The sequence below is a fragment of the Entamoeba dispar genome, genomic scaffold, assembly GCF_000209125.1.
Source record: "Entamoeba dispar SAW760 scf_1105229462453 genomic scaffold, whole genome shotgun sequence".
Classification (NCBI taxonomy): domain Eukaryota; phylum Evosea; order Mastigamoebida; family Endamoebidae; genus Entamoeba; species Entamoeba dispar.
The window spans coordinates 29,918-51,799 of record NW_001855200.1 but is presented as its reverse complement, the minus strand read 5'-3'; the positions used below and the strand labels follow the sequence as shown (position 1 = coordinate 51,799).

Sequence of the window (21,882 nt, the reverse complement as noted above, 5' to 3'; positions counted from 1 at the left end):
GAAATAGTAAACCCTCAAAAAAACATAAAAAGAGAAAAACTTTAAAAAAACTAAACACTAATAATAAATATATTGTTTAAATCTAATTTTTTTTTTATCTTTGAGTATTTTGGTTTTATTTGAATATTAAAATTTGTAAAAATTAGAAACATTAATACCAAAGAAATAATAAGTAAGAATTGAGAAAACAAATGATAAATAGAAAGGGTTGAAAAAAACTCAATATAATAAATATATGAGTAAAGAGAAAGAAAAGCTTGAAGATATTTATGTAAAGCTTTCACACAAAGAACAAATTTTAACACGACCTGACACTTACATTGGAAGTATAGAGCGAAATGATGAACAGGTATGGTTATACGAAGAGCCAACAGAACAATACGAAGAAGGAAGAATGGTCCAAAAAGTTATTTCATTAGCTCCTGGACTTTTTAAAATTTATGATGAAATTCTTGTTAATGCAAGTGATAATTTTCAAAGAGATCCTAAAATGACTACTATTAAAGTTACTATTGAAGGTAATTCAATAACAGTTTATAATAATGGGAAAGGCATTCCAATTGAAATTCATAAAAAAGAAAATATTTATATTCCAGAATTAATTTTTGGACATCTTTTGACATCTTCAAATTATAAAGACGATGATAAAAAAGTTACTGGTGGAAGAAATGGTTATGGTGCAAAGTTGGCTAATATCTTTTCTACTAAATTTTCAATTGAAACTTGTGATGGAAAAAAGATTTATAAACAAACATGGAAAAACAATATGTCAGATAAAGAAGAACCAGAAATTGAAAGTGTTAAAAAAGTAGAAGAATATACTAAAGTTACTTTTACTCCAGATTACAAAAGATTCCAAATGAAAGGAATGGAAGATGATGCTAGAAGATTATTAATAAGAAGAGCGTATGACATTGCAGGATGTAATCCAGGTAAAAGGATTTGGATTAATGGTAAAAAAGTTTGTTTTAAAAATTTTGCAGAATATGCTCGAATGTATGTAGGTGATGAGCCAATAGTTTCTGAGAAAGCAGGAGAAAGATGGGATATTTGTGTGTGTGCAAGTAAAGGTGAACCAATGCAAATATCATTTGTAAATTCTATTAATACATCACACGGAGGAACGCACGTAGATTATGTTACAGGATTAATGACCAAATATCTTGCTGAAAAAATGAAAAAGTTAAATAAGAAAGGTGCTGAGATTAAACCATTTCAAATCAAAAATCATCTTTTTGTATTTGTCAATTCATTAATAGAAAATCCTGCATTTGACTCTCAAACAAAAGAAACTTTAAAAACACAAGTTAATAAATTTGGATCAAAACCAACATTGAGTGATAAATTTTTCAAAGAATTAGGGAAATTATCTGTTGTTGATGATATCCTTGCATGGGCTATTAAGAAAGGGGAAATGGATTTGAATAAATCTGGAGGAAAGAAAACAGCTAGAATTACTGGGATTCCAAAATTAGATGATGCTAATAAAGCTGGAACAAAAGAAGGAAATTTATGTACATTGATTCTTACAGAAGGAGATTCAGCTAAAACTTTAGCCGTATCAGGATTATCTGTTGTAGGAAGAGATTATTATGGAGTATTTCCATTAAGAGGAAAGCCATTAAATGCAAGAGAAATAGCACCATCAAAAGTAAAGGAGAATCAAGAATTTGAAAATATTGCAAAAATCATGGGATTAAGATATGGTAAAGTATATTCTTCAATTAATGAATTAAGGTATGGAAGTGTTATGATAATGGCAGATCAGGATTTTGATGGTTCACATATTAAAGGTTTACTCATCAATTATTTCCATACATTTTGGCCTTCATTGTTAAAAATTGATAATTTCTTAGTTGAATTTATTACACCAATTGTTAAAGTTAAACGAGGAAAACAAGAAATTTCATTCTTTACATTACCACAATTTAATGAATGGAAAGACGCAAGAATTCAAGAAGGTCAATTAAAAAAATGGGAAATTAAATATTACAAGGGTCTTGGTACTTCAAAAGACTCCGATGCTAAAGCATATTTCAGTGATCTTGACACACATAAAATCAAATTTGCATATGATGGAGCTAGTTCAGATGAAGTAATTGATTTAGCATTTAATAGAAAGAGGGCAGATGATCGTAAAGAGTGGTTAAAAGGATATGATCCAAATACATATCTTGACCAAGATGTTGATAGCATTAGTTATGAAGATTTTGTGCATAAAGAATTGATATTATTTTCATATGATGATTGTGAAAGATCTATTCCTTCAGTTGTAGATGGATTAAAGCCATCACAAAGAAAAGTGTTATGGACTTGTTTAGAAAAAAATATTATGAAAGAATTAAAGGTATCACAATTATCTGGACTTGTTTCTGAAAAATCATCGTATCATCATGGAGAAGTATCTCTTCAAGCTACTATTGTTAATATGGCACAAAACTTTTGTGGATCAAATAATGTTAATTGGTTGTTACCATCTGGTCAATTTGGTTCAAGATTAGGAGGGGGAAAAGATCAGGCAGCAGCAAGATATATTTATACACGACTATCAAGTATTAGTAGATATCTATGCCCTAAAGATGATGATCAAATATTGGAATATCTAGTTGATGAAGATAGAAGAATTGAACCAAAATATTATTGCCCTATTATTCCTACAGTATTAGTTAATGGAGCTGATGGTATTGGAACAGGATGGAGTACTGCAGTATCAAATTATAATCCACTTGATCTTGTAGATAATTGCAGAAGATATTTAAATGGAGAAGAATTTAAAGAAATGAAACCATGGTTTAGAGGATGGACAGGACAGTTAAGAAAGAATAAAGATGGGAGTGGATATGATTGTTATGGAAAATGGAGAAGATTAGCAGATGATAAAATTGAAATTACAGAATTACCTATTCAAATATGGACTGACACATATAAACAGCATTTAGAAAAATGTATTGAAGCAAAGATTGTAAAAGGATATTCAGAGTACCATATGGTTAATACAGTACATTTTGTTATTGATTTAGTTCAACCAATGAGTGATGAAGATATTTGGACTAATTTAAAATTAGTTAGTAGTGTTAAGACAACAAATATGCATTTATTCAATTCTGAGTATAAAATTACTAAATATCATACTGTCCTAGATATTTTAGCAGAGTTTTGTGATGTTAGAATGAAAGGTTATGAAGAAAGAAAGAAAGCTATTATTGAAAGTATGGAAAGACAATTGATGATATTGTCAAATAAAGTAAGGTTCATTAAAATGGTTATTGAAGGAGATTTAATTATTAATAATAGAAAGAAAAATGAATTATATAAGGATTTAATTAAACTTGGATTTGACCAAATAAGAGATCCAAAAAAAGCAAATAAATCAAAGCCCATTGGTGAATCTGAGGATGCTGAAATAAAAGAAGAAGATGATGACGATGAAGTTGGTGGATATGATTATTTGTTAGGTATGAAAATTTGGACATTAACATATGAAAAAGCAAAGAAGTTGATGGAAGATTGTGATGATTTAAAAACACAAATTGATACTGTTAAAACAACACCAGTAAAGGATATGTGGTTAAAAGATTTAGATGCGTTTGTAAAAAAATATCCACAATGGTTAGAAGAAGAAGAGATTTTGTTAAAGAAAGGAGATAAAAGTACAAAAAGAGTTATTATGGGAAAGAAAGGAAAGTCGACTAAAAAGACAAGTAGAAAGGTAGCATTAACAAGTTCAATAATGGACAAAAGTCCAAGTGAATTGGCTAAAAAATATAAAGCAAAACTAGAAGATTATGAATGGAAAACAATGCCAGATGAAAATACCGAGATCAAGAAAAAAACTATTAAAAAAGTTACAACAACACGAAAACGAAAAGATGAAGATTTGAGTCTAAGTGGTGATGAAAAAACAAAAAGAAAAAGAACAACTAAGAAAACAACAACTAAGAAAGTTACAAAAAAAAGAACAACCAAAGTTTCAAAAGAAGAAGAAGGTATTGATAAAGAAGAAAATGATACTCCTGCTAAGACTTCAAGAAAAAAGAAGACTAAGAAGGTAGTTGTTAAAGAAGAGGATGAAGAAAGTGATTCTATTTTTATTGACGATGATGAAGATGACAATGAATCAGTGAAAGAAATAAAAAGTGATTCAACTGATGATGAAATGAGTGAGGATGAAGAGATATTTGAAGAAGAAGAAGAGGATGAAGAACCAAAACCAAAAAGAAGAAAAAGAGCATTAAAAAAAGAAAAGAGCGATGACAGTTTCATTGTTGATGATGATGATGAAATATGGTAAATTGAATTTATTCAGGAAAATTTTATCTTATAAAAAACAAAAAAACAAATAAAAGAAAAAAGAGAAAAAAAAAGAAAAAAATATCAAAAAAATCTTAATTTTTTAGATCAAGGATGGTTACTTTACTTGAAAAATATGGATTTAAACCAACACATGAAGCAAATGTTGAAGTCTCTCATAGAAGAGGAAAAAGTTCAATTGATCAAAGCACAAGAAAAAACGAAGCGAAGTCAGAATTTAAAAAACTTGATTATGATGATTTAGAAGAGATAGATTTCTTCCAAATAAGGAAATTCTTTGAAAGTCATTCATTATTTTATTCTGATGACCAAATTAAAAAAATATTAAAAAAAAATTTAATTACAGGAGAACGTTTAAATTTATTAGATTTTCAACAGTTTTACGAAGACATAAAAGCTAATTATTTTAATACACCACAAGAATTTGTTTGTTTAATTAATTCAATTAAAACATGAATAGATTTCAATATATTGTTAATAACAACAACATTAAATATTTATCAATAGAAAACAACTCCAGTTAAATGGTGTGATATCTTTGAGGCACAATTAAAAGAAGATGGAGTACCAAGCAATTGTACTAATTATACGAATGGGGATTTAACAATACAACATAATGTTAAACCAATGAACTGCACAGTTACAACACAAAATATTATTTCAGAAAAAGAAATAATTGGAGCAGAACAACAGTTGTATTTAGGAATGTTATTAAATTCAACTACAGAAGTTTGTTTATTAAATAATAAAGTTGAAATTCCTAAACAACAAGTAACACAAACCATTCAATCAGATGTTGAGTTAAGTGATGATCCAGATACTAAATTATTAAGAAAACAAGCTATTATTGATATTAGAACAGTAAAAGGGAATTTATATGAAAATTATAGTAATGACAGTCATAAATCTAATTCTATTGAAAAAGTTATTAATTTGACTAATCCAAATGATGGAGGAATTACGTTTGTTATGCAAATAGAAGCAAGGTCATTAGTTCAATATGAACCATTTTTTGGAGAATTTGCAATTTATGAAGTAATAAATGAAGGGGAAAGTATAGTTAAAGTAACAGAAAATTATTTTGTTGATTTAAACACCGAAGATAATAAAAGAATTGTAAGACAAATTGAAAAAGAAGAATATGAAGGAACAACGTGTTGTAAATTTTTAGTTAAATTAAAAGGAATTGAATCAAAAGACAGAAAGTTTTATGGAGTAATGTATTTTTATAAAATGGCAGAACAAGATATTGAAGACGCTAAAACGTTGTATAAAGATAAAACAGAAAAAAAAGAATTTGAAAAAGAAAGAAAAGAAAATGAATTAATAAATAAAAGTATTTTAAAAGAAGGAAATGAAAATAAAGAAATAGAGATAAAAGAAAATGGTAATGAAGAAGAAGGAATTAAAAAAGAAGATAAAGTTGATATTGAAGAAATTAAAAAAGAAAGAAAGAAGAAATTAGAAAAAAGAAAAGAACAAATATTTAATAAAAGTGTTTATAAATTTTATAAACAACATATTTTTACAGGAATTACTGAATTAAAAAGTGAAGAAAGAGGATATCCTATTTGGATGTATAAAGAAAATATTCATAGTGACAATGATTTATTAAAATTAATTGATAAAATATGTGGAGGAAAAGTTAGACCAATTGGAATTAAAACATGGGAATTAAGAGTAATGAAAATTCAAGATACAAGTGCATATAGAGTATTTGATCCAAGTGGTTTTGAATATAAAAAAAATCCAACAAGTGGAAGTATAAATACATATATTAAACAATTAGAAGATTTTACACAATTTAATACAAACCAAATGTTTTTTACCGATTTTGTAAATAATATATATATTTATCCTAAAGAATTAACTATTCAACATGAAAAAAAGAAATGTAGTTATATTATTCATTGTTATATTAGAAAAGAAGATACTAAATTTCATAGAGAAGATACTTATCTTCCATTATTTTATTCAGAATCAAGTATTAAACCAATTTTTTTAAGAAAAGCAAGTACAAGTGTTTCTGTTAATGCAAAAAATGATACATTTTTAGATGAAATTAAAGCAAAATTACCAATTGTTTTAACTCCACAACATCATTTATTATTTGTTATTCAAGAAGTATTATTAACAAATGAACAAAATCTTCCAATGGAAAAAATGGTAATTAATTCATATTTTGCTTTTCTTCCATTTATTCAAATGGGTAGAATTATTCAAAGTGGTGAACAAACAATTCCAGTTTATAATGGTCTTCCATATGAAAATTATATTACAACTAAACCAACTGAAACAGGTGATAAAACAAAAACAATGACATTAACGTTTAATTTAAGAGTTATATCAAATATTTATACTCAAAGTTCAAATGTTCATAGATTAATAAGTTCTATTCATACAAATTATAAGTCATCAAAAAGTATTGAAAATGCATTTACAGAAATACGTGAAGATATTGATAAAACACATAAATTTGATATGGATTTAACACATACATTACCAATATTGGTTGATCTTATTCTTGGCTTATTTAAAAATGATAATATTGATAAAAATCCTATTTCAAGTCCAAGAAGTATTATTAATTCACCATTACAAAGAAGAATATCTTCAAATTCTTTAATAAAAGAAAATGAACAAGAAAGTGGAAATGCATTTAAATATTTAATATTACTTTCTCATTTATTTGTATGTGATGAATTTAATAATCCAAAAAGAGTACCATTTGAATTATATACAAAATTTTATTTAGAAAATAAACCAAATAAACCTGCTATATTTTTACCTTTAATTACTTCATTAACTAAATTCTTTTCTAATCACCTTAATGCAAAAAAAATTGGTAAATTAGATGGAGTATTTGAATTAAAATATCTTGAAACAACATTAGAAATGCTTCCAGTATTTCTTAAAATGATAGAAAAAAGTTTATTTATTTATTTAGATGCTGCAAAGTTATTATATCAATATGATAAAATTCAAAATGATGAAAAATTTTGTGTTCCTTTTAATAATCAATTAAAAGTATTCTTTAAATATTTTGCTCAATATTTAAGACAACGTGTTGCTTCAAGAGCAACAACTTATATTTATAGTAGTAATAATGCTATTGCACAATTTTTATTAATGCTAATAAGAGGATATTCAAGAAAAACAGCTATGGAATGTTTAGATATTTATATTTCTACTTTGTGTTGTGTTGAAGATTCTGAAACTGAAACAATATTTCTTTCTCATGAAAAAGTATCCAAAAAAAGTGTAATTAGTTCTAAATTGGATGCTCAGTCTTTAAAAAATTGGAAAAATGTTCAAATTTTAAAAGTTGATGTTTTAAAACATTTATCTCAATTTACTTATTTCTATGAATCTAATGCACCTAGAATTACATCAGTTATTCATATTAGTGATTATTATACCACTGCATTTTCTCATCACTTTTTAGCAGCATATATTCAAAGACAATATCTTCAAATGTTAAGAACAAATGATTGTGTTTGTAGATTAGCATTATATTCTATGATTAGTGATGCAGTTAAATTAGATTTAGATCCAAGACATCAACAACCACATGAAAAAGCAGCAATTTCAGAGTTTTATGTTTATTTTATAGATTATATTATTGTTCATGCAGAACAAATTATTAAATTTTGGAGAATTGATTTAGATGATGACTTTAGTAAAGACGATTCTGATTCTGAAGATGATACTCTTGATCAAACTGATTCTGAAGATGAAAGTAATACTACTTTTCTTACTCCAGTTATGACACCTCAAAATTCATCTTCAAGACTTACAACTATTCCACAATCACTTACTGCTCCACCACTTCAATTAGCAGCAAAAACATCACATTCATTATCAAAAGGAGTTATTAATACAAAGAAAATACAAAAAAGTATAGATTTGAATGAAATAAGACATTTTTATTTATACTTACTCTGGATTTTGAAAAATATGGATCTTAGAACATTAACTAATTTACTTAATAAAGATTCACCTGAACGTATAGCTAGTTTATTAAAAATTCTTCAAGTTGCATTAAAGTATATTGGAGATTTAAATTTTGATGTAGAACCATTATTTAGAAATATAAATGAAATACAAAAAGATTCAAGACAAGTTGTATTTAATGTAATTTGTTCAGAAACAAGTAATTCAAATATACCAATATTAAGTAATCTTCATGATGTTTCAGAGTCATATGACTCATCAATTTTTGACGATAGAGGAATGGGTAATAGTAATATTGTGGATAGTGCATTATTAGTTATATTAGAAATAATTATGCATTGTTTCAATAAAAGATTTTTATCATCAGGAAATGAAGTTATGAATGAATTAACAAAATTAATAATTTCATCATTTACAGTAACTTCAGCACCAACATTTTTTAAATATTTTATGGCATTTATTAGAAAAATAGTAACAGAAAATTCTGATTATTTATTTGTTCAAAACCCAACGTTTTGTTATGATTTAATTAATGGTATTATTGGGTTATGTGGTAGTTCATCTCCATCAACAAGAAAGAATGCTACATCTGTATTATATCTTTTTGTTAAAAGTAATTTTGAAAGGGACGAAAATGTTAATTGTGTTAAAATTCATATTACTAGTTCATTAGCATCAAGAAAACTTCTTCCAGAAGAAGAAAGTAATGTACAATCATCAATTGATAAACTAAAACAATGGATTTCATTAGATTTTGCAGAAGACATTATTACTAAAGTTAAAGAAAAGGAGATTAATAAAAACGAAGACCGATATGATATTTATCGAAGAAAAGTAATAGAAAAAAGAATTGAATTATTAAAACTTATTGAAAATCAAAAATCTATTAATGAAGGTATTTGGAGATCAATGAGAAGAGTTGTTATTTATCTTGAAGAAAGGTGGAGTATTGATATGACATCAGATATTGAAGAAACACTTGAAAGAATTAAAAATGAAATTGGAATTAGAGTGAAAAATGAAGAAAAAGCTGAGGTGTTAAGAACATGTATTGATTATCAATTAAATGATTTCTTAGATATTATTAAAACAATTCTTGGAAGATTAATGATAGAAAAAAGAAGAGATGAGTTTGTTGTTATAAAACAACAATGTTTAAATAAACTTCAAAAAGTGTTAAAAGAAATAAAAGATACCTACTTTAAATTTAGATTAATTCAAGTCGATTTTCCTATTAAACAAGAAGATGTAGAAAAAATTGTTGATAGTGTTATTGAATTATATGAAATTAGAAATGATACATTAGACAGTGAAATTAATGCAAAAACACAAACACAAAAAAACACTAAAGAATTTGAAGAGTTACAACAAAAAGATAGAGTGATAATATGGGAAGAGTATTGTAAAATATTTGAACAACTTGAAGAGAAGAATGTAGCAAATAATGATAATAAGAACGTCGTTGAAAATTTAGAAGAAATTGGGAATGGACTTAGTGTGTTAGAAAAAGTGATTAAAGAAAAAAAAGAACAAATGAGAAAAGAAGATGAAAGAAAAAATGGAATTAATGTATGGGAAGTATTATATAAACAATGGGAAACAATATTACCAAAAACAATTAATCTTTTTAATCAATTAATTGAATTACAAAAAAGTATTGTTGAATACGAAAAAAGTCATATTGAAATTACAAGACATAGTCATGAACAATTAGCTTCTGCAGAAGAACTTATTAAAGTTTATGAATGGTGTCTTGGAGTAGATGAAATTAAAACATATGAAATGGGAGGAGATATTAATAAAATTATTGAAAGAGCAGAAGAGTTAATAAAACAAATACCAGTAATTGAGAAATCAATGCAATACGTTACTGATAAATATACAAAAGATAGAGAAAGTTATAGATCAATTAGATTGATTATGGCACCATTAAAAAAAGGTAAAGGATTATTTGATCAAGTAATAAATAAAGAAACTATTTTACAAGATGAAGCATTACTTGGAGAAAAATTATTTGGAGAATTATATAGAAGAGCAGCAAATATGGGATCATGGAAACAAGTATTAATAAAAAATTATAGTAGAATTCAAGTTATTCAAAAAGAAGAAAGAAGTAAAAATGAAAAACGAAATGAATATTCTAAATATGTTAAAGTAATTGTTAAAGCAATACAAAAAGGACAAATTACTAAAGAATTATTAACAGTTGCAGAAAAAGCAAAAGAGTTATCACAAGGAGATGATGATATTCAAAAATTATGTGAACCAAATGATTTAAAATTAATTCAAGAATATAGTATGAAAGATGAAATATTTGCATTATCAATTGGTTTAAAAAGAGAAACAGAAAAAGATAGTACAATTAAAACATTTAAAGAAAAATTTATTGATGAAATTGGATTATTAGAACAATATGTTAAAATGATTTTGGATGATCTTAGAAATCTTAGAGAAATGCTTAAAGAACAAAGTGCAGAATTAATTAATGAAAAATATCTTTCTATTGCAGAAAAATATAAAGAAAGTTTAGAATTACATCTTACATGGTATGAAAAATTAATTGTTAATCAAGAAAAAAGAGATAATTTTGTTGAAGCAGGAGTTGCATGTGTTCATATTATTAATTCAGTTTATAATGTACTTAGAAAGAATAATATTATTAAAATCGATTTAAATATTGATTGTCTTAAAGAAATTACTGTTGATTTCTTTAATGTATTTAATTCTCGTTATTTAAATAATTCTAGATTTTTAAATCAACGATTCTTATTAAAAATGGTAATTCAAGCTGCTGATGCATTTAAAAAACAAAATTTACAACATTACGCTATTACTTTATTTAATTTTATTATTCCATATTGTGCTTCAACCCATGACTTTAAAGCATTGTCTGCATGTCATTCAAGTGTTACAGAATTGTATCAACAAATTATTGAATTAAATACTTATGTAGGATTCTTTTATAGAGTATCATTTTATGGTCAAGCATTTACAAATATCTTTGGTCAACAAAATGATGCTTCAGTAAATAATATTCATAAAACACAAAATTTATTTGAATATGTTTATAGAAGTTCATTAAGATCAGGTGAATTTGTTGAATTTATGAAAAATTCATACAAACGAACACCAAGATTAATTTTATTAACAAAAAGTCTTTCTAATTTAGAACAATTAAACCATGAAGATAATTATATTTTTGTATCTTCTGTTTCTCCATGTACAGAAGAAAAAAAGATTATTGATAAATTTATTTCAACAAATATATTTGCAAGTGAAATATCATTTACTCTTGATGGTGCTAAATTAGATGAATTGTCTAAAGTTTGTAAAAAAAGAACAATTATGACAACTAAGAAAAATCTCCCTTCTGTACTTGAAAGAGAACCTATCATTTCTACAGAAGAAGTTATTCTTACTCCTATTCTTTCTTGTATGGATGATATTGAAAAACAAATTGAAAAAGTAGCTTTAATTATTGAAAATCCTAACTCTATTGCTAATAAAATCCCTCAACTTCAAAGATTATTGATGGGTATTCTTTGTGCTAATGTTAATGGTGGTTTATTTGCTATTTGTAATACTTTCTTTAGTGAAGAAAATATTAATAAATATTCTGCTGAAGACGTTGATAATTTATATACAATGGTTATGAGATTAGTTGATCTTTGTAAAACTGGACTTGCAATTCATAAGTCTTCAATGAAATTGGAATTTGCTAACTTACAAAATGTTATGGAACTTGGTCTTGTTTCTATTGAAAAATCTCTAAGAGAAAGTGGAATGATTGTTGATGCTTATGTAAGACCTATTACAGAAGAAGAAAAATAATTAAATTCATTTTTTTTTTAAATCTTGGTTGGTTTTTACTATTTGAATTTGTTATTGTTTTATTTCTTTTAATTAATTATCATACAATTATAAATTCTTTATTGTTTGTTCTTTGTTTTTATTATATTTCAATTAATACCGAAACAAATCCATTCTTAATTTCTTTGTATTAGTTAATGTTATTGACTAATTTTCTTCCTTTATTTGTTTTTCATTCTTTTCATAAAATGCATTTATTATGAAGTATTAGAAACAATTTTCTCTTATAATAATATTTTATTATTTCTTTGATGATTTTTTTTGTTCTAATGATACTTCTCAAAGATCTTTTGTATCACTAATTAAATAAAGTCTTTAAAAACAAAAAGTATGATAAATAACAATGAAATAACATAACAATGAATAAAATTTAATAAAGAGACAGATAACTATTATGAAAATTACCAAAAAAAAAACTAGTTTACTACAAAAAAAGAATTAAATAAATCATTGAAATAACAATCTAAAAAGGAAGATATACTTTTTTAGAAGTTATATTACATTTTACCTAAACCAATAAACTGGAAACGAGGACATCTGTGTTTAATAAAAGAAAAAGATATATTTAGACCATCTTTTTTTCTTTGTTTTTCCAGTGCAACAATACATTTATTAAACTTTGCAACATGAACTCTTTGCCATCTAATTTTTTCATCATAAGTAGAATTAGAACAATGAATTCCTGCTTGATTACAATATTCTTGAAATAAAACCTTTGATGATATACTTGGATATTTATTAATAAGTACTACTTCTTTTTTATTTTGAATAAATGTTTTAAATATATTAACAAATAAGTCGTATTGAACTTCAAAAATAAATAATGGGGTAATTTTAACAACTTTATTAGTAGTAATTTTATACTTCTCATCTTTTGGAATATCATTTAAAAAAATTAGAACCTTTTTATAAATTTCATCAGTCATTGGTTCAGTAACTTTTCCTAATGAATTAGTTCTTTCTTTTTTAGTCAATAATGGTATAAGTAAATATGTATTCTTTATGTCTATTGGTTTTGTTTCAGAAGAAAATGAATGTTTAAGATTCAAATTTTTTTCATTGTATAGATCATCATGTAAATATTCTTGTTGAATAAATAATTCTGGTTGTTTTTTAAAATTTGTTTTTATTTCAGTTAATGTTTCTAATTTTTCTTTCTCATTTAATTGTTTATCATTTTCTAATTGATTAAGTTTATTCTCTAAATATCTTTTTTTATATTCTAATTGTGCACATTTTTTAGTTTCTTTTTGAACTGATTCACTGAGACTATTATTTTTCATCTCCATTTCTTTAATTAATCTTTTATTTATTTCTTTCTCTTTGAGAAGATGGATAGTCTCATCTTTTAACATTTTTAATTCTTTTTCATTTATTAACATATGAATATATTCTTCAACAGAGATAGTTACTTTTTGTGACATCTTATTAAAACAAACTAATTCTAGATACTCTGAAATTATTAGAATAGTTATCTTCTTTCTTTTCATTTTCCTTCTTTTTTAAAATGGATACTTAAAAAATGGTTACATGGTTTCAAGAAGTTCATATAGCAAAAATAATCTTCAGACTAACCCCCAACTTGAAAAATTTTATTAAAAAATGAAAAAAGGAAAAAATTTCGATAAATTCCATTAATAGAACAATCCTTAAACGACAAAAAAATTTAAACTGTTTTAATTCGATTATTTTTGAACCTTTTTAGCGATGCGTAATGCATTTTCTACTGTTTTTATATCTTCACAAACAATTTCAGTTCCTGTTCTATCACAACAAATTACTCCATTTCCAATAATATTTTTTAATTCATATCCATACATTCCTCTCCATTCTTTAGGCCATGAAAAATTAGGTTGTAATCTATCTTTTACAACTCTTCCAATATATTTATTATTCTCTTTTTTTACTACAACTAGTGTAATTTTATTTAATGATGCCATTTCACATAAACTTACCCAATCAGCTTCTTGATCATCAATAAAAACAATTTCTTGTTTAAAATATGATGCTGGATATTTTTTTACTGTTGGTCTCCAGTTTATTAATAATCTATAAAATGATTTAACTAATTCTAATTTACATATTGTAAGTCCAATGTCAAAACCTCCTCTCAATTCATTTAAATTACTAATAACATTTTTTAATGAGTCCATACCTTCAATATAATTTTGTTCTTTTCCTCTTGGACATCCATTATCTTCTGCATCAATTGAAACAAAATAAAAAAAATACCATTTATTCATAAACCATTTTATTTCTTCTTCATCTTCAAATACTGTGTGTGGACCTTTACATAATTTTATTATAATTTCACGTCCATAATATTTATATATTAATCCTGCTGATGAAAATAATGTAGGTGATCCTTCCCATCGTTCGTTAAACCCTTGTTGATGATGGTCAAATAAATGATGCTCTACATTAAATTCTTTTCCTACGTCAACAACTACATCACATTCTTTTAATATTGAACTATCTCTTGTTCTTCTAATTTTACTCCCCATAAACTCTTTTGTAAGTAAAAGAATAACACATGAAGTAAGTTCGTCACAATGAAAAAGACCATCATGTGTTCCTATTATTTTAGATTTCATTATATTTATAAGTTTATTATTTTGTTATTCAGTTAATTTCTTATTTGTGTAATATAAAACATAATTCTTTTTTTTGATTCTTCACTATTCTTGTTGTTTCTTCTTTTGTTTTAATCATTTGTATCAAAGTCATCATTGAACTTACAAGTCATCTACATTACTAATGCAATACCAACAAAAAGAAATGTGAACTTTTCTAGATGTTCTTTTACTCTATTCAGTTGGAAAAAGCATTAATTTTTACAATATTGTTAATGTTCTTTAACATTTAAATGTTAAAATAAATAAAGGATGGGTTTTATTTCTTGAAAAAACAGTTAAAATCAATAACATTGATAACTATATTGAAAAATCATTAAATCAACAAAAACAATATAAAGTTATTAATTAATGAAGAAAATAATATTATCCAAAGTCAAAAAATAAAGTTTTGAAAGATAATATCCAAAAACCAGAAGATGATAACTTCTTTGAATCTGTTTGGAGAGAAGATCTCCTTCTAATTGAAACTCTTTTAATTATTATTAAATTAAAGTATTTTAAAACAAAAGAATAAAATTGTAATGTAGCAATTCAAATATTTCTTACAATAAGAAAGAAACAAAAAATATTTCATTAAATTAAAAAGAAATTAAAAAACAAAAAAGATAAATTTAAAAACTGACAAATATAAGTCAGGAATAGAAGTTCTACATCTAACTATAAAATAAACAACATTTTACAGAATGGTTTATACCTGAGTTGGATTGAATAAGGTCATATAAAAAGAGGGTTATCAAAAGCTAAAAATTGTAATATAATGTTCTTTACTTTGATAGCTCTCTCTTGTGTATGTTCTGCTTTTACATATGATGAAGAAGATTTGTTAGCATTTGATGATTATCTTGAAGATCTTGATGATTTTGTGGATATGGAAGAAGATTGGAGTCTTGGAGGAATTCAAGAGAAATTCAATAATGTTGTTAATAAAGTAAATGATAAAATTGATCAATTCCAGAAAAAAGGAAAAGAAATGGTTAATAACATTAATCAAAAAGTTGATAAAGCTCAAAATACTGTTAATAATTTTATTAATAAAGGACAAAAATTTACTGACAAAGTTCAAGGTGGATTTAATAAAGTTATGAACTTTGGTAAAGGTGTTGTTGGTATTTTCAATAAAGATGCTGCTAAAAAGATGGATGATTTCCAAAAGAAAACTAATAATGCTGTTGATAATGCTCAAAGTAAAATTGCTAATGCCCAAAGCAAAGCAAATAATATGATTGATAAAACCCAAAGTAAAGTAAAAGAAGTTCAAACTAAAGTTAATAAAGGACTTGACAAAGGACAAGAAATAAGTAGAAAAGCCCAAAATAAAGCCAATAAAGCTATAAACGCTGTTGGTAATGCTGCTAAAAAAGTTGGAAAATTCTCCGATAAAATTGGAAAAACAGCAGATAAAATAGCTAATGCTGCTGGTAAATTTGCTGGAAAAGGTGGAAAACTTGGAAAGTTTGCTTCTGCTATACAAAAGGGTGCTAGTGGAGTTTCTAAAGCTGCTGGTAAAGTTAATCAAGTCAGTAAAAAACTCAGTGATACAAAAGGAGGTAGTAAATCAAGAAAACATGGTGGAAGTAGTGGTAGTTTTAGCAAACGTAAGCCTTCAGGACGTTCAAAAGCTAGTTCACCAAAAAGAAGTGCACCAAAAAGACAAGCCCCAAAGAGAAGTGCACCAAAAAGACAAGTTGCAAAAAGAAGTGCTGGAAAGAGAGGAAAGAAATAAAATTTGTTAATTTACATTTTCTATTCAATATTTATTTTTAATTACTTTTTCTTATTTATAATTTGTTTTCCTCTTAAATTAAAAAGAGTATAATAAATATGGATATAGTTAAAAATAGTAGTTTTAAAACAAATCACTATTTTTAATTTAATCCTTTTTTAAATATTTAAATTTATTTGTATTTAACTCAAATTGTAATGTTTTATAAAAAACAATTGTTCATCATTTTACTAAAACAAATATTTCTTCTAATAATAATTTCATGACATATATTTAGTTTATCAAATTATCGTTACTAAAACAAACGTTATAGTATAATAAATTAATTGTAAATTTGATAACAATAAACTTATTGATTTAGTGTTATACCAACAAAGACAAACATTTCAGTACTTTGTTTTTTCTTTTATTTAAACAGATACTAATAAAAACAATGAATAATTAATTTCATTAAGATATCAGTTAATTATTTAAAATTATTTTCTTTTTTAAATAAAAGAAGTTATTTTAATGAAAATATTTATGATAAAATAACGAAAAAAATTATTGAATTAAAGAGTAATCAGAACCAGAATGACGTTTTTTGTAAATAATGATTGAAATAACCACAACAACAACTAACAATACTAAGATCAATGCCCCTCCAACAGAACACCCAATAATAATGTATAACATAGTATTATCGTTTGTCGAATTACCTGAAGAAGAGGAACTTTGTTGAGAAGAACTTCCTTCTGATGGTTGTGGGTCTGGTTGTTGAGAAGAGTCAGTAGATTCATCTTTAGACTCACAAGTATCAATAATGCATTTTTGGTTATAAAAATCAAATTTATATCCTTTATCACAATAAGCAGCAACACATTGATTACTCCATTTACCATCATCACCACATTTAAATCCTCCATGTGCATGTTCCATAGATATTTGTTGATCACATTCTTTAGAATATTTAACTAATCTTTTATTATTTGGATTACATTCACTTTGATATTTAGTATGAATGTCTTTTGCTTTGGTTATAAATTGTCCGAGTTTATTGTCAAAGAATTTATATAAATTAACTCTTTCATCAACTGGATGAATTAAAAATTCTCTTGGAATTGTTTGATTAAATGAATAATCCCAAGCAAATGTTTCTATGAATGAAATTCTCATTTCACCATTAATACTTTTTAAGTTATCAGCTTCAGGAATCTGAAGTTCATTTTGTGTTACAACTGCTGTTGGTGAATTACCTGCATCAAACTCTTCAATTTTTCCATTTGGATCTCCTTCATATCCAACAACAATAGCATTACCTTGTTCTACCATTGCTTTAGTTAATACACTACATGCAGAATAACAAAATCCATCAGTCATAACAATAATATCTGTTGGATTTCTTGGATGTTTTTCTAATGTATTTTTAATTAAATCCATTGAATGAATAATTGATTCTTGAGTACGTTTATGTTCTACTGTTCCATATAGAGTAATTTTTGGTGAGTTATACCATTCTCCTAAGTCATTTGAGTTAGGATTAGAGCTATTAAATCTTTCTTGACAATTTTCTGGGTTTTGGAGATAACTACCATATCCATATTTGATACATCCTTCTGTTCCTTTTGAAATTCTCATTGACCCAATCATATCAGAATCTCCTTGTGGGGCAAATGTATCTTGTACACTTGAAACAAGATCACCAGATCCTCCTCCATTCATTGGAAGAATTATAGTAATTGGATATTCATTGTTGTCAAATGAACTAATACAACTATTCATAACTTCACCAAAATTCATAACTTCTTCAACAGGATAGAATGTTTTTAGTATCATAACATTCATCATCATATCATTATCAATTTTACAAGCTAAGTTACCATCTAATGATTGATAATCATATAACCCTGGATTATTTCTAATTGGGCTATCAACAAAATCATCAATAGTTATAATAGCATCATTATAGCCATTTCTTTTACCATTAATTCTTTTTTGTTTTTCTTTACTTAGTGTTTCTAAAGGAATGTAAAGAATACTGTAATTGATACTCACTGTTTGGTTATTAGAATAAGTGACTTTAATTGGCTCTTCTAATACGCTTTTATCCATTACAGTTCTTCTCAATTCAATAAAACTCATTGTCTCTAATGCATAAGTAAATCTACCATGAGGTGTTTTAAGAAATGTTTGTTCAGAAGCAAATTTTCTAATAAAATCCATTGGAGACATATCATTAATACTAACAACAGGAATATTAACATTGTCAATAATAGTTTGTGGGATTTGAGAGTCAAATGTTTCATAATTTGGGTTTTTATAAAGAACAACTTCATTATCAACAATGTCTGGTATAAACGGTAACACGGCATACATAAAATCATAGTAATAATGGTTATCTTTATCAGATGATAATCTAAATGAAAGATGGTAATCATGAGCATCATTTATTATTGATTGAACCTCTTGCATAAATTTGTATAAAGACGTCTCTTCTAATGAAAGGTTTTTAAGTCGTTCATCAATATCAACTGTAGTATAAAACTCTTTATTAAATGAAGGTTGTGGTGGTGATTTTAAAATGTCTTTGTAAACGTATGTCTCAAATAAAACTTGAAGTGTTTCTTGAACGTATTGTGTAAATGTATTATTAATTTTAACTGATTCAATACATTCAAAAGCATCGCTAACACTATACATTTTATTTGGTAATAATTCTTTACATTGAAGGGCTGATGTAAGTGTAACAAATAAGAGAAGCAACATACTAAAAATTAAAAGAAGAGTTCAGATTTTTCAAAGAGATTAGATTTTTCGTTTAAATTAAATTTAAATAATAAAATTAATAATATATTATTTTTATTTTTTTTCTTTTTAATTTGTTAGTTTTTGGCATTTCCAATAAAATAATTGAATTCTTTTCGAAAAATATATGTTTCCTTTTATCTTCAATCCTAAAAACTGCAACACAAACACTTTTTAATCTATTTATTTCACAAAAATACTTCAGATAGCTTGTTTACACTTTTTTTCGACTGTTATGATTTGTTTTTTGGTAAATAGAAAAATATTTAAGTTTTTTTCCTTTTATATCTCATTTTCATATTCTAAGTTTTATTAGTTGATTCTTTATTTGGTTTTGTAAGTTAGAATAAAGTTTATTCGTTTAAGACACGTACACAGAAAATTAAAACATAAAAAAGATAATAAATAGTTAAAAAGAAAAGACTCAAAAGGTGAGGTAATTTTTTTTTGTCTAATTATTATTTTTTTTCTTCGCTGTTATGGGGGTATTTCCTTTCTCCCCTCATTTTAACATATTCTTTCTTTGTTTTTTTTATTTTTTGGTTGACGAATGGGTAGAATTATTTCATCATACAAGATAAATAATTCATTTTTCATTTTAATTTTTTCGATAACATCATTACTTTTTTAAATATTCGTAAAAAATAAGATTTTTAGAATTATAATATATTTTTTTTCTTATTTTTTGAGATTTAGAATAAAATGATGGAATTTGAGAACACCACTAATATTATACATCAAAGATCTCCCTTTTTTTTTTAGAAAACTATTTTCTTAATGATATTTATCATATAATAAAGCTTATTATTTTGTACTTTTAGTTTTTCTAAAAATCATTAAAATGATTCAATGGTTTAAAAAGGTAGAACTTGAACTTTTTTCATTATGTTTTTTCTTTTAATATCTGTTAATATATTGTGTGGTGTTCTATCTGAAATTAATTCTTTTGGTATATACTATAACCATGACATTAACATTGATTATCAGGATTATACCGACACTCCTGAATATTTGGAAGAGTTAATAACTGTTCTAAAAGATATGTTTAGAATTACTCAAAAAGATTTTACTAAAGTATTTTTAGATATGCTTAAATGCCTCGCGAAAAATAGTGAGGTCCCAAGAGAAATAAGAGAAGTGTTAAGTGTTATCATCGAAATTAAAGGTCTATTAAATGATTTATTCAATACATATATTATTGGAAAACAATTATTTGTAGGTGTTGATTATTCACAAATAAAGTTATTAAAGGATAAGCTAAAAAAATCACTTATTAGTGTTATAAAAAGAATAAATAGATTCAAGAAATTAATGAATGTAAAAAAGAGTGATGAAAATAAATACACAAAAATGGTCTCTTCTTATTTATAGGGATTAGAACTAAAGTAAACTGAGGTTATCTAATTAAAATTTTATTTAACCATGGTTCTGTTAACTGTTAATTCTAAATAATTCTTTTATTTCAATTATAAATATATTTTTAGACTATCATTTTTAAATATAGAAAGTTTGTGAGTCAAAATTTCATTAAAAGATATAAATTCTGATTCATATAAAATGAATTTTTTGATTCTTACTAAGAGATATTTTATAAAAATAATAGAAATGAAAATAACATGAAATAACACATATAAAGAAGAAAAAAGGATGAATAAAATAACAAAGCGAAATGAAAAGGAATTAAAATATAATCATTTATAAATTATTTTTATTTCAAACCATTTTATTTGTTATTGTTTTATCTATATTGTTTCATTAGTTGCTATTTATTATAAATAATTTCTTGGTATTATTTATTCATTTTTTTTAAATCTTTTTTACAACCATATCATAAAAATACTCCAATCAAAATGATTTAATTAACTATTGAATAATGATTAATTTTAATGACAAATATGTATTAAAACATTGGTATTTTATTTCACAAATTGTTGTTGGAACATTAATTGGTGTTAGTGATGAACAACTTTTATGATATTAATGTTTATAAAGAAAATAATAAAACAAAATCATATTTGTGATTAGTGTTCATTTTTAAAGAAAAGAATAACAAATATATTTTATGGAAAACAATATCCAGATAAATTTATACCACAACGAATCATTGAAATTGAAATAGAATGACTCATGCTTTGTTGTCATGTTTTATTTGAAATAGAAATTAAAAAAAGGGAATATGAATAGCTACACTCACTTCCCAATTAAGAATTAATAAAGTAAGTTTCAACGAGTCTTGAGGTTTCTATTTCATTTTGATTAGGGAAGGTTAACTCCAGTAGCTCATTCTCTTTTAAATAATGCTCATTGATACTTCTTTCGCTCTATATTCACCTCAACGATTATTCATTTATCAAATGATAGAAATAGCAAATAAAGAAAGAAACAGAACTCAATTTATATTTTATCTCTTCTTATTTCACATGAATAAATTATTAAAAAAAGATACACTACAGAAGGTATGACAACAAATATATATAAAAAATTGAGACAAAGATGTACAATAAATAATATCAGTCAAGAGATGAAAATGATAAAAAATGAATGAAAATAGAAACTGTAAGAGAAAATGATGATGACAATTACAACTATAAAAATTCATTAGTA

General features: G+C 25.1%; 7 protein-coding genes across 7 annotated transcripts, besides 22 other annotated features; 4 read left to right on the top strand and 3 right to left on the bottom strand.

Moving 5' to 3' along the window:
• The first annotated feature begins 58 nt into the window (after window positions 1-58).
• Window positions 59-98: a sequence feature (AT_rich).
• Window positions 99-235: 137 nt separating this feature from the next.
• Window positions 236-4,291, top strand: EDI_308810 (DNA topoisomerase, putative; the record flags this gene model as incomplete). Its single annotated transcript, XM_001739820.1, has 1 exon — window positions 236-4,291. One exon carries the CDS (start codon window positions 236-238, stop codon window positions 4,289-4,291), a length of 4,056 nt encoding a protein of 1,351 aa, XP_001739872.1.
• Window positions 3,898-3,962: a microsatellite.
• Window positions 4,181-4,245: a microsatellite.
• Window positions 4,292-4,322: 31 nt separating the features above from the next.
• Window positions 4,323-4,372: a microsatellite.
• A 32-nt stretch (window positions 4,373-4,404) lies between these two features.
• EDI_308800 (uncharacterized protein) lies at window positions 4,405-12,096 on the top strand (the record flags this gene model as incomplete). The annotated part of the gene is made up of 2 exons (XM_001739819.1): window positions 4,405-4,737; window positions 4,819-12,096. 2 exons carry the CDS (start codon window positions 4,405-4,407, stop codon window positions 12,094-12,096), a joined length of 7,611 nt encoding a protein of 2,536 aa, XP_001739871.1.
• Window positions 4,622-4,654: a sequence feature (AT_rich).
• Window positions 5,611-5,790: a microsatellite.
• Window positions 5,792-5,826: a sequence feature (AT_rich).
• Window positions 9,781-9,824: a microsatellite.
• Window positions 12,089-12,119: a sequence feature (AT_rich).
• Window positions 12,120-12,359: 240 nt separating this feature from the next.
• Window positions 12,360-12,381: a sequence feature (AT_rich).
• Window positions 12,382-12,632: 251 nt separating this feature from the next.
• On the bottom strand, window positions 12,633-13,559 carry EDI_308790 (uncharacterized protein; the record flags this gene model as incomplete). The annotated part of the gene is made up of 1 exon (XM_001739818.1): window positions 12,633-13,559. The coding sequence occupies one exon, from the start codon at window positions 13,557-13,559 to the stop codon at window positions 12,633-12,635; it is 927 nt and encodes a 308-aa protein (XP_001739870.1).
• Window positions 12,891-12,925: a sequence feature (AT_rich).
• Window positions 13,560-13,820: 261 nt separating the features above from the next.
• On the bottom strand, window positions 13,821-14,729 carry EDI_308780 (uncharacterized protein; the record flags this gene model as incomplete). The annotated part of the gene is made up of 1 exon (XM_001739817.1): window positions 13,821-14,729. The coding sequence occupies one exon, from the start codon at window positions 14,727-14,729 to the stop codon at window positions 13,821-13,823; it is 909 nt and encodes a 302-aa protein (XP_001739869.1).
• Window positions 14,730-15,241: 512 nt separating this feature from the next.
• Window positions 15,242-15,289: a sequence feature (AT_rich).
• Window positions 15,290-15,331: 42 nt separating this feature from the next.
• Window positions 15,332-15,389: a sequence feature (AT_rich).
• A 139-nt stretch (window positions 15,390-15,528) lies between these two features.
• Window positions 15,529-16,494, top strand: EDI_308770 (uncharacterized protein; the record flags this gene model as incomplete). The annotated part of the gene is made up of 1 exon (XM_001739816.1): window positions 15,529-16,494. One exon carries the CDS (start codon window positions 15,529-15,531, stop codon window positions 16,492-16,494), a length of 966 nt encoding a protein of 321 aa, XP_001739868.1.
• Window positions 16,489-16,680: a sequence feature (AT_rich).
• A 276-nt stretch (window positions 16,681-16,956) lies between these two features.
• Window positions 16,957-17,050: a sequence feature (AT_rich).
• EDI_308760 (uncharacterized protein) lies at window positions 17,038-19,239 on the bottom strand (the record flags this gene model as incomplete). The annotated part of the gene is made up of 1 exon (XM_001739815.1): window positions 17,038-19,239. The coding sequence occupies one exon, from the start codon at window positions 19,237-19,239 to the stop codon at window positions 17,038-17,040; it is 2,202 nt and encodes a 733-aa protein (XP_001739867.1).
• Window positions 19,240-19,290: 51 nt separating this feature from the next.
• Window positions 19,291-19,354: a sequence feature (AT_rich).
• A 547-nt stretch (window positions 19,355-19,901) lies between these two features.
• Window positions 19,902-19,965: a sequence feature (AT_rich).
• A 198-nt stretch (window positions 19,966-20,163) lies between these two features.
• EDI_308750 (uncharacterized protein) lies at window positions 20,164-20,649 on the top strand (the record flags this gene model as incomplete). Its single annotated transcript, XM_001739814.1, has 1 exon — window positions 20,164-20,649. One exon carries the CDS (start codon window positions 20,164-20,166, stop codon window positions 20,647-20,649), a length of 486 nt encoding a protein of 161 aa, XP_001739866.1.
• A 74-nt stretch (window positions 20,650-20,723) lies between these two features.
• Window positions 20,724-20,761: a sequence feature (AT_rich).
• Window positions 20,762-20,871: 110 nt separating this feature from the next.
• Window positions 20,872-20,970: a microsatellite.
• A 1-nt stretch (window position 20,971) lies between these two features.
• Window positions 20,972-20,992: a sequence feature (AT_rich).
• Window positions 20,993-21,041: 49 nt separating this feature from the next.
• Window positions 21,042-21,098: a sequence feature (AT_rich).
• A 152-nt stretch (window positions 21,099-21,250) lies between these two features.
• Window positions 21,251-21,459: a repeat region.
• The last annotated feature ends 423 nt before the right edge of the window (window positions 21,460-21,882 follow it).